General features: G+C 32.4%; 1 protein-coding gene across 1 annotated transcript in view; it reads left to right on the top strand.

Moving 5' to 3' along the window:
• Nucleotides 1-1,235: 1,235 nt before the first annotated feature.
• LOC113517089 (long-chain fatty acid transport protein 4-like) overlaps nt 1,236-16,750 on the top strand; it is a 34,995-nt gene continuing 19,480 nt past the window's right edge. The window contains exon 1 of the mRNA XM_026901644.3: nt 1,236-1,589. Coding sequence (XP_026757445.1) covers nt 1,414-1,589 — 176 coding nt within the window. The 5' untranslated portion in view covers nt 1,236-1,413. The remainder of the gene's footprint in view (nt 1,590-16,750) is intronic.

Here is a 16,750-nt window from a genome sequence, read left to right as displayed (position 1 = left end):
AAATAAATGTATTTTTTCGGGTTCGGTAAAAAGGGATTTCGCAATCACACCAATTGCCCGGTTTTCAAACTAAGATACTGTTTTAAAAAACTAAATAATAAATATCTGGTCTAAAGTTATCTAAATTGACATGCTCAAGAGTCAAATTCCGAGGTCTAATTTCCCTAATATTATCATGGTGGTACATCCGCTGTTTGTTGTTACTATTCCTATTATATGTTCTACCAATATGAAGATAATAACATTTACTATTTAAGTAATAGAACTGATAAAAGTGCTAAGTTTTATCTATACATTCTATTATCAGCTGGACTAGATGGCGCTGTGTGTGTTAGGCTATTTTCAACCGACTTCAAAAAGAAAGAGGTTCCCAATTCAGTTGTATTTTTTTTTTATGTGTATTCTCCGTCACTTATAAACCGATATGAAAAATCCCTTTTTTTATTTGAAAGAATATACAAATTTGGCCCCATAAGAATTTTATGAAAATCGATTGAGTAGTTTAGTTTTTAAATTTAAATAAATAGTTTTGCCACAATTGAAGTAGAATATTTTGAACACAATCTTAAATAATCAATAAATTTGAGAATCCTCTGGTACACTTATATACTTAACTCTTTGGTCTTGAATAAATGTAAATGTGTTTGAAGTTTGATTAAATAGAATTATAAGGAATTTGATATCTAGATCTTAAATTAACACAACAGTACTTTTTGTATTAAATAACGCAGGATCGGGTTGTGGCTAATATTTAATAATATAAGGATGAAAAACTTTTGCCTGTCTATTACCTAAATGGAGGCTGCCCCGGTGCTGTTTTCTATGCATATATATAAAAAAAAGGCACAGGTAAAACTATTTTGTGTTTTTACCTGCACCTTTTTTTTTGTAAACATCGAGAACAAACAATGAAAATTTAGCTACGGTACATAAACATTTGGGCTCAGACTTGAAATGATCTTTGTCCTTGGACAGCTAAGTATGTCTTTGTTACTGTAAATGAACTTCCCAGAAAGAAGAAAAAAAAAGAATTTGTATTTCGAACGACGACAAAATTATTTGTGAAATGTCACCCGCGTAAGGAATCCACCATCGTTGTATTGCCACGTTTCTATTTTGTATGTTTTTATATTGAGTTTTATATACATGAGGTGATCGGTGTGGAGTGGCGCGATCCTTCGAGGGATCAGCTGTTATCGGCGCATGTGCAGCTGGCGCGGAGAGCCCCACCGGCCGCCATTGACTCGACGCGGTCCGCGCGGCGCACCCCATCGTTCGTGTTCACGCATTTATAAAAGTGTTCTCTGTGCCGATGGACGCGTGCGTGCGTGCAGTGTGATCACGTACTAGTGGAAACATTGTTTATTACCGGTGTACAGCTAGTCGTTGCGTCCTACTGGGCTGATCGCCAGCATGGACGCGATACTGGCAGCGCTCGTTGCTCTTATGGCACTGGCTGCCGCGATGGCCGCCGTGCTGAGCACGCTCTCTAAAGCGGCGATATTTGCCATTCTCGCGATCGCTCCATGCGTCTACCGTTACCGGAGGGGAATTTATGTGATAATCAAAACTTTGCCAAGGGATGTCAAGTAAGTACTCAGACTTTTATACCATATTATGTCATAGTGAAGTCAAATACATAATACCGGAGACTTATAAATAAATGACAAAAATAAAATGGCCGAGTTTTGATAGTTTACTGTCTCAGTGTCTACCAGGCTAAGACTTTTAATATCGGCCTAGTAGAAACACGCTGAACTTTGACATCTGTTTCAAGTGAATATCTTCTATACTACCTGTATAACTACAGTTTAATTTTATCCGTTTACATAATTATATAGATATTTTTATTCCTAGTATGTAAACAAACATTTAAAATTATTAAAGAACAGGCTTATAAAAAATATAACGTCGCATTTTATTGTAGGTATGAGTATGCATAGTGTAATTTTATTTTGTAGATACCCATCGTGTAGTTAAACCTAGTTTTCAAACCATAACATAACATATTGATCTACATTAATCTCGTTATATTGTATTTCTTATATCGGAGCGAAACCTAAGGTTCAGAGAGTTATATTGACATTTTGATTAGTAATTAAATACATAATAGATTTAGTATACTTAAAAGTATATTGCTGAATATATAAGTTAATATCGTGTGATTTTGTATAAAGACAAAGTTTTTAGGTATCTTCTATTGTTACTTTGTGTTGACTATCTTCTGACAGTCTGAGTTAAAACTAGGCTTGGTTTTTACGTTGATAAGTTATTTTAAAATTTAATAAATGTTTATTTTAAAACTGAAGAAGGAAAGATATAAGATTTACTATATATTTTTGTAGTAAACAAATTTTTTACACGCTGTTTCACACGTGTGAATTTCAAAAGTAGGAAAACCAATGATAATATTGAACACTTCTGGATAGCGTATCAAAATAACACATCTAACAGATTTTAAGTTAAACTTTCAGGAACACAATTTCGAAAACCACATTTAGTTTGAATTTGAGTGATAGCGCAACAAACATAAAGACAGACAAAAATTTTTAAAAATTCACCCATTTGTCCTGTCTCTCATGGACAGACATGGTCTAGTTGCAACTTTATTATATAAATAAGATTTAAAATTTGTTATGTTTTATACCGCAATGTCCAGTTTATTTCAAGGGTGTGCAATTTAATATTTAATATTTGATTGTTGATTTATCTTTTTTATGCTACTTTGAATAGTGAATAAGCTGACGGCCCACTTATGAAAGGTGGCAAATGTCACCAATATAACCTCACAGAATGCTTATATTTTTCACTATACCTAAGTAGGTATGTCATTACTTACCCATTTAATTATAGTTACTATTAAGTTCATTGTATATTAATCGGCATTAAGGCTGAAAAACAACAATGAATAATAGCATGTTTTTATCAGTTTTAACAATTGCTAACACGTGTTTTTATCTTAAAACAAAGCCCCTGCTGCGTCTTACCGTTTCTTCGCTTACTTCTTCAATCGCTCTTTGTTATTATTTGTATCGTTGATATTTACTTTTCTTCTCTACTGCCACACTCAGAGTTAATTAAACACTAATAAGATATTAGTTAATGATAGTTAAAATTGTTAATTAAATAATTACTTAATGTTAATTATTTGTTAACGAAATTAGTAATTGGCGTTAACAGCCTTTAATGAACCATTAACTGACTGAGAGATTTTTAAATCTATACTGATTATTAGTAATGTCTATATGTTATGGTCACAACTTTTCCATCAGGTGGCCGTCAGCTTGTTGGCCATTTTAAAATTAAGATATTATACAGCCACTATTTTTGTATGCATAATCTTAATTTTTGACATATTTACCTTGGAAGGGAGATATGATTGTTTAACTGATTGGGAGTTCAGTGGTCCCATGCTAGCAATATGGGGCCCATCCTTTCAATTTATCCTCCACTAAGTTCCCCTGGAAAACATCACGTGAAGCCTACTAACCATTATATTATTTGCATTTAATAAAAGATTATTGGCTGTAAATCATTTTAAGATCGCAGAGCGAACGACGAAATATGAACCTGAAATAGTGTATTAATACTTTATTACGCAGTCGCCTTAAAGTATTTTTCTGTATTTCTATGTAAAATGTATCTACTATTTTGTCTAGAGGAGCAGATTATTGTTGTTTTTGTCACGATTAATTGCGACGTAACTTCTACATTACATAACTGGTCTAATGATGTGTTTATGTATATATTACCAGAATGTATTATATGTTGTTAATAGGTAAGTAAGTAATATATAATTACATATATCTATTTTAAAAACGATTTACATATATACATTGAAATAATTACGGAAGAAATATATGATATCCATTGATGCATACATACTCGTACAATATAGATACAGATATTTATCATACAGATAATTCTGTTATTTTTTCTATTACTAGTACATAATGGAGGAAATATGGAGGGTTAAGAGTTTTCTAAGAATAAGGTAGTTTAAGAGGACTATTTAGTAATGTATTAAGGTGATGGTATTCGTATGTTAACTATTCTGTGGTTGAACGAATAATTTGCATATTACTCAGAAGTCAGTTACACGCCTGAATCCTCAGCAGTACTAATGTAAGTTCTAGGATCCAGTACAAAACTGCTTTTTACTAAAGCCTTATGCATGTTAGAGTTTTTTTTTAATGGATGATAATGGAATGGTAACCCCACCCGCGCTTTCGGTATACATCGGCGGGGTACCAGTGAGGGATGATAGGTGAGGATGAAGTAGGTCAGTTAGCCCATCGTGATGAATTCAACAAGAATTGTTCACGATGGTTTCCAGGGGGAACCACGTGGAGGTCAACCTAATAGAGCATATTGTTAGCAATGGGGCTGTCAAAAACAATTGCTAACAATCCCATTCCCCCCTATGCATGTTAGAGTTATAGTACTTTCATATAAACTGTCACTTACATAAACAAATATTTGTACACACGTAAAAGTGTACGTATAAATCTGTAATTGGCTTTTGTCTTGACTGTTTGTTTTAGTGAAATTTAATAGCTGTTGGTTTTTCTTCAATAAAAAAATATTTATAAGGGTTCTCTTTTGTAACGGTTATACGTGAATCGCAGAGATGGAGTGAGGTAAATTAGGGAAAGTAATATAAGAAACAGACAGAGAAACAGGCAATGACTATGCTTTATGGGTAGTATCTCCTATTATTATTGTACACTGTGGGTGTATTTGGGTATCTGGGTTCACACTCAATAGATGGTTATCTGCCACCTACTGTATTGCAAAGATATAGTACTATCTATTCTATTTCAAATGTATCAGGTTGATTAAGTTATTATAATAACACGTTGAGGCTTCGTGACACTGACTTTTTGTATTTATGTTATGTAAGATGATATTGAGTCTTTGCTCTCATCTAAAAATGTGTAGGTATGGATTAAATACTAAATACCTATTCCCTATTTTTCTAGTTTCAATATGACACAATTCTTCTTCCTTCTTCATTCCTAGACAAAATCCTTACCTATAACAATGGCCTATATTGTATATAAATAAATATGTAATATAAATGTAATAGTTATACATAATTATCTCGCTTTCATTTATTTGTCTATTTACCATAGATCTATACTAATATTATCAAGAGAAAAGATTTAATGGTTGCTTGTAATGGATAAAACTCAAAAATTCCTCAGCCGATTTTAAAAATTCTTTCACCTATGTAAAACTATATTATCAGCAAATAACATTTAGGTTATATATCATTTTCCAAAATACTATCTATCCATGCAAAGCCGGGATATATCGCTAGTATAATATATTTGCGATATATGACTTTATATGCACTGAATAGAAAAAATGTTATTTGTAGGACCTATATCTATGTTTAAAATATTTACTTTGGATCGATTTTTAAAGATATTGAATGAAGTTGAACTGGCTCGTCACAGCACAAAGACGGAATGTGACTCATCGCTTTTACTATCACAATATCAGTATTCATTATTACAGTAGGTAAGGTGTAAATTACAATAGGACTTAATTGTAAACTGGCTGTGGAGTCGATCGCTAACCGATAAGTTAAACTACCTTTTAAAAATATTATACGCCTGCTGTTGTATTTTTAGGGCATTTTAATGTAATTGCTTATTATATGAATAAAATATTACAGCCGTGTAGATGGGTAATGAAATAATGAAAGATGAATTAATTTTCTATTAGCTGACCCAGTAAACGTAGTTTCGCCTACTACATATCTCCAGTTACCAGGTCCATTTCTTCATATCATAATGAATTTTTTACAAATTTTATTATAATTTGTAAAGTGGTTTTGGAAATTATCGTGACACGAGATTTTTATAATTATAAAGAATATAAATGTGAAAGTAAGTTTGTTTATTACCAAAAGGCTTAAGCCATTATTATGAAATTCGATTGATCTACATTGCAGTATTAAAGATGTAGCTTAATGCCCTGATCAATCAATATATTTTGATCACGATTAAAAATTAATAATTATAAAATTATCGTTAACATCTGTCATCTAGCCCATTCAGGGGTTCACACTACGATACTGTAATATGTATTCCAATACTTTTTAATATGTATTTAAATACACTATCGGACTACCTACATACCTGTTTTTTTATTGACGATGTTACGTTGCCAATATTGTAGTCAAATAACGTGTAATGCTTATCATATATGTATAGGATTTTTATGTTTAATTTATCGTGTAAACAAATCACGCACTACATCGATATTTATATAAGCCCATTTAGTAGATAAAGCGTGGTATGGCGAGTAGATCTGTACTGCACTGCGTCACAAAGAACATAAAAGTTACTGCAATCACAACAGAATAAATGTATTATCAAATTATTTATTTAGGACATTATTTATATAAATACCCACTTATCTGAGTCAATGAAAGATAGTAAGTTATTAAGTGCTTATGGGGTACAAAGATTCAACTCGGTTTATTGTATTTATTGATATATGCATTCCAATTAAATCATTTTCTTGGATAAAAATAAATAATAATTAATAGACTGAGTTATTATTAAAATATAAGCTTGAAAATATGTAGATGTAAGCGGGATTTGTACCCTCATTTTCTACGTTATACCAAATTCTTTTTCTTGAGCGGGGGATTAATTCAGGCATTAAAAAACATCCTTATGTAAATCGTAATATGAATTATAAGTATTTAAATCGCAAGATTTAGGAATAGTTATCTCACTGTGAAGGCTTGATAGTAGCGTACTTTTTAATGGGTAATAATGGCATGATAACCCCGCTTGTGCTATCGGTATACACTGGCAGGGCACCAGTGAGAAATGACAGATGAGGATGAAAGCAGGTCAGTTAGCCCATCCTGACGAATAAAACTAGAATTAACCACGATGGTTTCCAGGGGGAACCACGTGGAGGTCGACCTGACAGGGTATATTGCTAGTTATTACTAGGGGGTCAAATAGCCCTATTGGGCTATTTGACCCCATTACTAACACTCCCTTTCCCCCCAATAGTAGCGTACTAGCACAGTTTTATCGGTGATTTATAAGAAATAAATTGTATTTTAAGTTGTATTTTACCCGCGACTTTGTTTGAGAGATATGTTCACTGATAGGAATAAAAGGTAGCCTTATAAAAAATATCCTTCTTCATACCATATATTAGGTGTATACAAAATTTTACAGTAATTGGTTAAGCCGTTAAGCTGCTATAAAGTAACAAACAAACACTTTCACATGTATAATATTAGTTAGGATTCATATAAAACCTGTACATGCTATAGAAGGGCAGTTGTAGGTTTAATATTCCCCCGTTCTTTGCCTTTTTTTTTAATTGCATAGTAATTACTACAACTACTGTTAGAATGTGCTTTTAAATTTCAATATCTATATTTTTTATAAAACATTACGCGGCGTGTGTATTTTCATGAGTTTCACGTCTTATTATTATCACAATAAATCCTGAGTAAACATACTATACATTGTCTTAGTGGCAAATAATATACAATATTATCACAGACTAAATAATTTTCCCTTATACTATGATATTATTTTGATATTGTGAAAATGTATAGCGAGATTTTACCGATTGGCCCTCTATCAAAATTGCCTACATTTTGATAGAGGGCCAATCGGTATATAGACGTTTAATTTCGTTTTTGTTTTTACATTGTTATTTTTAATGTGCCGCAACGAAGAAGTTTAGAAATAATTTAAAAAACCGGTCAAGAGCATGTCTTGGTAAGTAGATTCTATAGCGTTGAATTCCGTATCTGTAACAACAAAATACCAAGAATAAAATGACACAATCAATGTTGTTTATTTGAAATCATTAATTTGATCGGCTATATTATTATAAATGTTTTCACTTACTTTACTGTATTGCTCGTATTTTTAATATTAATTAATACATGAAATTATCTAAAAATCTTTATCAAAAACACCTATTAATTTAAACAAATTAATGGTCGAATTCCCTTATTAACGATTCAGGACGCATTCATCAAATAGACATTTTTTTATTCTTGTATCTCGTATGTATGCGGAGGCAGTGGTTTCAAATTTTTTTCTTCATGGCGTGTGTTTAATAATTAGGTACATGTTTGTATGTATTTGCAATCCCAATTTGAAGATGCTGTCTCTGAATAAAATGGCGGAAGGAGGACCAACGAATAATTTCTTGTTTTTATGGGTAAAAAAAAAACAACAAATTATTCGCCGCTCCTGAGAACTATTTTTATATTTGATCAAATTTTAGTAAGTTCGCCTGATGGTAAGCGACCATCGCATATATACTTGATTGAAAACATTCATTAGATAAAACGTCTGGAGACTTGTCCATTAACTAATTATATTTGAGCACGTATTATTGGTAATCTTATACCTATTATTAACATTTAGATAGAAAAATACACCCTAAAAATTCTTTTACAAAAAGAACCTAGTTATTTTTAATAGCATATTTTTCGGCAGATAAAAAATTGTATTGTAACAATACTATGGTCTGAACAGTGCCTTAATTAGATTATTTCTTCAGCAAAACCTCATTTTTACTTGCACTTGACTTTCTATTATTTAACAGATTTTCTAACTGTTAATGATTAATATATTAAGTCACCATAAAACCAAAATAAAACACAATTGTTTAAAATGTAATAAAAAGTTACTTGCGTAATTACATTCGTAGGGCATCTAGATCCCCAACCTCATATATCTTAAAAGATTTGCAGTATCCCGGTCCACTTCCACGTATCGCAAGCTTCTTGTCGACTCTGTTAGTGTGTTTAAATTAATAAAAATATTTCTAAAAATATGTGTAGTGGGGGACGTTAATCCTCCAAGAGTGTTGTTAAAGTTTAATCTTGTACTTTTATATTACAATTCCTTGTATTGTATTGTAAAATCTTTATTGTACGTAATTCATACTGAATAAAATAAAAGATTTAATATATATTTATATTTTTCATATAATTATTTTATTCAAACTTACGTACTGGGTAACAACATCGACGTCAGTCGATAAATACCGAGCTCGCTGACCATGTTTAGCATGTTTTTGTCATTTAACGCTTCTTCTACTATGTATCTTCTATTATCTATTTATGGTTTATGTTGGTAGTCTAGTGAAAACAATAACACCATTGATCACAGAATGCCTGTGCCAGCTACTCAAGCTGGTTTAGCTAGCAAAACAACACAATACAGGTTTCTCAAATGTTAAAATGTTAAGGAAATCGGGTCACTTGAATGCGGGTCGTCGGTCGCCGTGGACTATCCAGAAAATACAATAGATACATGTTTACATAATATATTATGCTAAATCTATTAATTTAAATTGAACATAAGTGAATACATATTCCTTTGTTTACTACACTCAAATGTAAGAATATCTTTGATTAAGTTAAAATTGTCATTTTAGTCTTTATAAGTAATAAGGCAAAACCTCTATTAATTCTACTTTTCAAGAGATTTTTTCACAGTTTTCTGTATTTTTTTTTTATTTATTGACGTATTTGAAGAGGGGCTGGGTGGGCTATGGTTACCCCTGGAATTGTTTGGTGCCTACACTAGGATGTGAGCGGAACTGAAGGTGCATAATACACCTTTTTTTAAGGGGCTAGGTACATCCTAGAAACTAATCTGAAATGTGCCATGTCTTAATATTTTAGAAAGTATGAAGTATTGAATACCCACAAAGCGATTTAATCTCTTTCATTTAACTGATTTAAACCCATAGGTGCTTTCCCTATTCTTAAACGTTTCTGTGCAGCTAACTATACGGTACTATTTATAACGCGCGGATCAAGGTTAGTTCCAAAGATCGTGACTCAACTGAAAACCCCTTTCAAAGTATTTCAGATTGGGATTATGCGGGCTAAGTAAGTAATAATAAGTATTTCTAAAGGGAGTTCTTATAATATATATTCTTCAAATATATTGTAGAATATAGATTCCATAGTATTTGTCTTTTAAAACTGTCTAATTACTCTTAACATTTGTGAAAAAAGCACGATTTTTAAAAAGGCAGATTTATATCAATTACTTTTTACAGTTCTTTTTTTATTTAATTCTAATTTCGTTGTATAGATATTAATTAGTTTAATTAAACTGTGCACGTATTAATATATGCCTTATATTGTATGATATTTAGGTATACCTAAATATCATACAATATAATATAAATATTGGTTTGACTCTAATTTACTGAGAAACTCTAAAAAATCTCAGTACGCGGTGATGATCAGAAAAAAAAAAGTACCAGATTGTAGACACGTCTTTCTAAGTCTCCAAGTCTTGAACATCTATCGCTTTCAGGAAATGTTGGTTGAACACACCAGTTATACTAGCACGTGCACACTAGGTAGATACCGCGGCTTTAATCAGGGTATTACTCGTATATAAATTATTATTAGTGAATATATTATTATTTTTTTAAATGGATCAGTTGAACCAGAAACCCTACCTTATTTATAGTATTACCTCTTTATAATATTAAATATCTAACCTACTTATGTCTAATTATAATAATTGTAGATTATGATAAGTATCGTAAATGTTCTCAATTATTGTCTGCATAGTAAGTATATAATCAAATATCAAGTAATCTGTAAGCCTTACTTAGAGTAGATCTCACGATGATGTGTAGCTTCTTTGTTGTTCTCAAGGTTATTTTATTTGCAATATATCTGTCTAAACTTATCTAGTTATTATGTCTGTATTTAGTTTATTACAAAAACATTTAATTATTCTTATTGGTTTTGTATTTCTTTTTATGCAATTTAAAAAGACAACCAACAAGTTCACAGCTTACCACTGCTGTTACTGAATGTTCACTACATTATATACATCATAGAAAAAGTACATCTACGAGTATGGCCCCTCTCCAGAGTTACCATTTCTAATGATAAGTCTTTAAATGTCTACATATACTGAAATTGTTCATGTAGATTCATCACCTTTCTCGAATAAGTAATAAAACACCAAAGTATGGATTTTACTATGAATGTATCAGAAGTAGGTATAAATATTTATGAAAAAATTAACGAGATTTATTATAAAACGCGAGATAGCTTGTTCACGCAGTTAACTATTGTCAATCAAAGATAAAAAGTGTCATGTGAACAGATTTCCTCTTTTGTATTTTTTTTACTAAATATACACATGTCATGAATATATTATATATACTATAAAAATTAAAAATAATTACGACCTAGTATTGTGACGTTGGCAAAGAATAGAAAAACGAAAAAAGAATCCCTACCGTCTAGAGCGTCGTCCGCTAATTAGCGGACATGTTATTTAACAAGTCAGCGACACCACCGCTGATGTTATTCTTATCAATTAAATTGAATCAGATGTTACTTTATAGCATTATCTTATCAGTGTTAGTTTTACTAATTTAAATTTGTCTTCAGCGTTGGGTATTTTTCTTCTGATAAATTAAATTTAAACATAATAATAAATTCTTTTATCGTGGGTGTCGTAAGAGGCGACTAAGGAAATATAATGGAAATTTAACATGAATGGACAGCAACGTCTCTTAAAAGATCATCAAAAGCCAAATTGCAGTTACCAACACGCCTGCCATGCGAGGCAACTACTGGCAAACTCCCCTTATGGGGGATGTTTAGCAGTGAACAGTTAACGGCCAATATATAAGAATAAATATTTATTCCTATAATTTAGGCGATAAAATTTAAATTCCGACTTATTTTTTTCTTACAATACCTATTAGAAACGAATGCGTGTTGCAACAAAAAACTATTAATAGCGTTATTCTAAACAAATTATCAGTACGAATAAGATACATAAACCTTACTCGTATCTTAACGAAATGAATAGTTTCCTTATTTTTTATTTTATAGAAAACTATGTATAATGCCAATATTCAAGAAATTTGAAGTCATTGTCTAGACAAGAGTTCATTGCCAGATAGTCAAGCCTGCCTTTGTTGAATATGTATTGTATTTAGAGGAGTGGTTTTTTTAAGAGCTGAATCCCGCCTGTTCCGTCGGTAGAGTATACTGCTAGCAATGATACCGTTATTCCCAGTTACTAACATTTTCTTCCCCCAACAGAAATGCAGTAGGATAAAAGTAGGTTAGTTAGCCTATCGTGACATATTCTACGGGGATTAATCACGATTGTTTCTAGAGGGAATCGTGAGGAGGTCAACCTGACCCTATATTGCAAGTAATTGGGCTTTTAGACCCAATTACTGACAATCCTTTTTTTTTAATGAATGATAACGGAATAGTAACCCTGCCCGCGCTATCGGTGTATACTGGCAGGGCACCAGTGGTGAGATGACGGGTGAGGATGAAAAGGCAGGTCAGTTGGTCTATAGTGACTAACTATAAATTAGTCATGATGGTTTCCATGTGTTCCACATGGAACCGCGTGGAGGTCGCCCCAATAGGGTATATTGATAGCAATGGGGACTAGCTTCCCCATTATTAACAATCCCTTCCCCCCAAAAGCAGTGGTTGAGAGGCACATTATTTCGCGTAAATAAGAATCTGACGCAGATTACTTATAATTCTTAGATTTAATTATTTATCAAGACCGGGCAATTTGTTCGCAGAATTTTAGTGGAGTTTCGCCGTTCAGCGGAATGACAGTGATGTAATTGTAGAAACATTGATATGGATGAATGAAGTTTTAGATTTGTCCTCGTTCGGGCCAATGAAACTTGCTTTTTCTATATTATCCATTCACCATTGTCTGGTCATAACATATGGTACGTGCTTGTTTGAGGACCAAGTGGTTCTAGTAAAATAAAAGTATAATACTGGTGACAGACTATTTAAAAATTCTGCCATACTCTTTATGGGATGTGTTGGGACCGAGCAATTATTGTGATTGCTAGAACATGTTATTACCTAAAATACTTCCAAATAATTTTAATATTTACTATATGTTTAATATTATTTGTACATAACCTTTTAAAAAAATATGTTTGTCATTTTCTGTATTGCTCTGCTCCCAATAATTATGATAATGATGACATTATAATGATTTTGTTACTGATTCGGTGTTTTATCTGATAGATACTTAAACGAAATGTGTTTATGTATAATTACGTGGATCCAGTTCCTACATTAATTATTCACCTTTAAAATTACAAATTATTATTTTTTATTAGACAACGTATTTACCTACTCATGTCTACTAATATTGGTCAACTTTCCTAATGTAATTGTTTTGTTTTTAATCGGTCTCAATAGGCCAGTAATTATAAAAACAAAAAAAAAATCAGACAAATGGTTAATAATGGGACTTTTAGATGCCATTACTAACAATCTCTTTCTCCTCTTACTCCATTGTTAGTCCTATATAAGTGGGTTTTTTAATTATTGCAAGTTGATGCAAAAATGCCTTTGTGCGTTTCAGTGACACCTTTTAAGTCACACACTCAAGGTCATTCGTAAGCAATGTTTCATTTAATTAAAGGATTACAGTGCCGGCGTCGCGTGACTGCCTCCTGCCACCGTTTGTTGGCAGCGATAGCCGAGTTTGCGATCTCCGCATTGCCGCTAAATGGCTTCCATTTATAATGCGGCTCGCAGGTGCTTCGTAGCGAATACATTTCATTCGTAAACATTTTCTTTTCCTTTTCGAAATATGGCATACAGCTTTGGGGCTCAGCTAGTAATAGCAATGTAGAAATACTGGAAAGGTTCCAAAGTAAGACAATAAGAAACATGCTTAATATACCACAATACATAAGTAATGAATTTATGTAAATGGATATCAAACTGAAAACGGTAAAACAGGAAATCGAGATATTTAGTAAAAATTATCAATCCTATTCGAATAGGCATAGGAATGTGTTGGCCATTTAATGACAAGGATCGGGAAGCATTAGTTTCTTTCGATTAAAAATACAGCATCCAAGGACTGGTAGAAACATTTACAGACAAAAACTAAGGGCTGATTAATAGCATATTGGATTATTTGTCTAAGAGGAACAGATTGCCAATTAGCAGATTAGAAAAAGAAAAAGTTCTTTAATACTTCTTGTGCTTCGAGGCCACTATTTTACCATTGCAACTTGAAACTTAACCTAAGCAAGTCTTAGTTACTCGTACATCTGATCGACATCTAAATTTCCTCCAGTTTTAGTTTTATCGCATTTTATTTTAATGTGTGTTTTTATTATGCTTATAATCATGTCATATATATATTTAAATTTTAGTTACATTGTATACTATCTTTTTGTTTAAAAAAAATAATGAGTTTCTCAATAGCTCTTCGCAGTTGAAAATACATTACGAAATGGTAAAATGACAAGGACATGTCATAAATTGTCTTGTAATATGGATCTACATGAATAAACATATGAGAAGGAGGTTTTTAATACGCTTACGTGTAATGTACACGTAAGCGTATTAAAAACCTCCTTCTTATTAAATATGGTATATAGATAGAATACGTCCATAAATACAACCAGCCCATCAGCGAACCTCCACGTGGTCTCCCTTTTTTTTTAGATCTGCTAATACAGTTAACCGCAGGTGGTATTTACAGCTTCACCGAACACGTGCAGGAGTGTGTGCGGAAGGCACTCCAAGCCCGTAAGAGGAGACCAACGAAGAGTCGACTTTTACCGATGGATTGACGTAGTCTCCCTTGTTGTCTGTTATATACCTGTCGTCGTGGTTAATTCTTAATAAATTCGTCACGATGACCCATTTGCGTTGCTTCTTTTTAACCTATGATCCCTCTCCGGTACCTTACCAGTGTATGCCGATTGTACAAGCGGGATTACCATTCCATTATCATCCATTTAATAAAAGTCCATTACCCTGAACTGCCTCAAAAACTTCTTAAATTTTTTGATGTTTCACGTGATGCTATATTTATTGGAATAGGAATTTAAATAGCGTAGTATCATATTATATTAGCACGTACTACAGCAGGTAACTTATCACCGTTTATAAGTACATATTAAACAGTTCATCGTCTCATATTTCTTAAAAGAAAACCGCTTTGTTCATAACTACACACGCCGCGTAAGTACAATGCACTCGTCAATATTATATTCATAAGTTACCTACCTACAATTATTATCCATGTAACAATAGCTGATATTATGTATTTTAATAATATTTTTTTGTCGCATTATTATAAAGAATCTATTAAAACTCAGATAAATGTGCAGTCCTACATTTTTCTACGCGCAGCCCTAGTAGGTTATCTGGAAATGTGTTTGCTGGGCAAATGTCCAGAAGGGCAAAATGAATTCGTTGCCTATATGAATACCCTTTGTTTTACCCACACTGTACTTATATGTTGTACAGTTATTAACATAGATTTAGTGTTATGTTACATTCACTTATTTTACTAATATCATAAATATGAAAGTTTGTAAAGATGTTTGGATGTTTGTTACTCAATCACGCTGAAACGGCTGTACAGATTTGGATGAAATTTAGCACTTACAGGTAGATTATAATCTAATTCTACACATACTGCACTTTGTATACTGATTAACGTGGATAAAGCCGCGGAAAATAGCTAGTATTTATATAATGCTTTGATAATGATAATGTAATGAACTCATTCGGTTATTGCACACTAGCAACCGTACTGCAGTATAAATATTACGTGTATGTACCTATGTAATTATGTAAATCCTTACGTGCATTGACATGCCTCATTGTTTATACCTAGTTAACAATCTTTAAAAACATTATTGTTTTAAATATATCAAAGTTAAATTAAAATGTTATGCGGTATTTAGCATAAAATGATTCATTTATGGTGCTTAGGTGCTGAATGACATATGTAATCCTTACTGATATTTTAAATGTAAAAATAAGTTTGTTTTTGATCTTAAACCTTTTATTTAATCGATGAAGGTGAAACGGTGCTCTTACCTATGCTAACTGTATACAATGACGGGGCACCAGTGGACGATGAAACGTTATACATGAAGCCAGTTAGCCTATTGTGGCGAATACGATATAATTTAACCACGATGGTTTCAGGGAGACCGCTTGACCTGATAGGGTATATTTCTAGTCATGGGAATTAGCGTTCTCATTACTAACAATGCATCTCCTCTTCGAACTTATTCTTTAATTAATGGATTAGAATTAAACGGTAACCCCACCTGCGCTATCGGTATAAACTGGCAGGGCCCCAGTGAGAGATGATAGGCGAGGTTGAATGCAGGTCCGTTGGTACATCATGACGGATTCAACAAGAATTAGCTACGATGGTTGTGGGGGAACCACATGGAGGTCCAGGCAAATTGCTAGCAATGGGGCTGTTAGACTCCATTAGGTACTACCAGCATTCTCTTTCCCCCGACCTGAATTTTTTTTATAATACGTATTTAAAAAAAGAATTTAATTTATAATAGTGATAGGACTACAATACTTAACCACCTATCCTTTGTCTTTTTTCTCAATGTATTCTATCTAAAAATTATCTGGAAGACATCGCTTAACAATAAGGCCGCCTTTTGTATCACTTCTCATTAAAATTTACTATATTTGTTATTTTTATAAATGGTGCAGTAAAATATAAATACATATTTATTTATAAATACAAAATTGTATGTACTGAATCGTAAATGAAGATTGTAAACCACCAATCAATATTTGTACCCAATATCGCGTCATGTGTTTCCAACAGTCTCTATTTCTGTAGTCATCTGGTGATGTTCACGCGTGAATTATTCATTATGTCTGCTTTAACTTGATGGGAATAAA

Source organism: Galleria mellonella, unplaced genomic scaffold (assembly GCF_026898425.1).
Source record: "Galleria mellonella isolate WM207_F2 unplaced genomic scaffold, CSIRO_AGI_GalMel_v1 utg83, whole genome shotgun sequence".
In the NCBI taxonomy this organism is placed as follows: Eukaryota; Metazoa; Arthropoda; class Insecta; order Lepidoptera; family Pyralidae; genus Galleria; species Galleria mellonella.
Note: the sequence above shows the minus strand (reverse complement) of the source record. Positions and strands in the feature narration are given on the sequence as shown.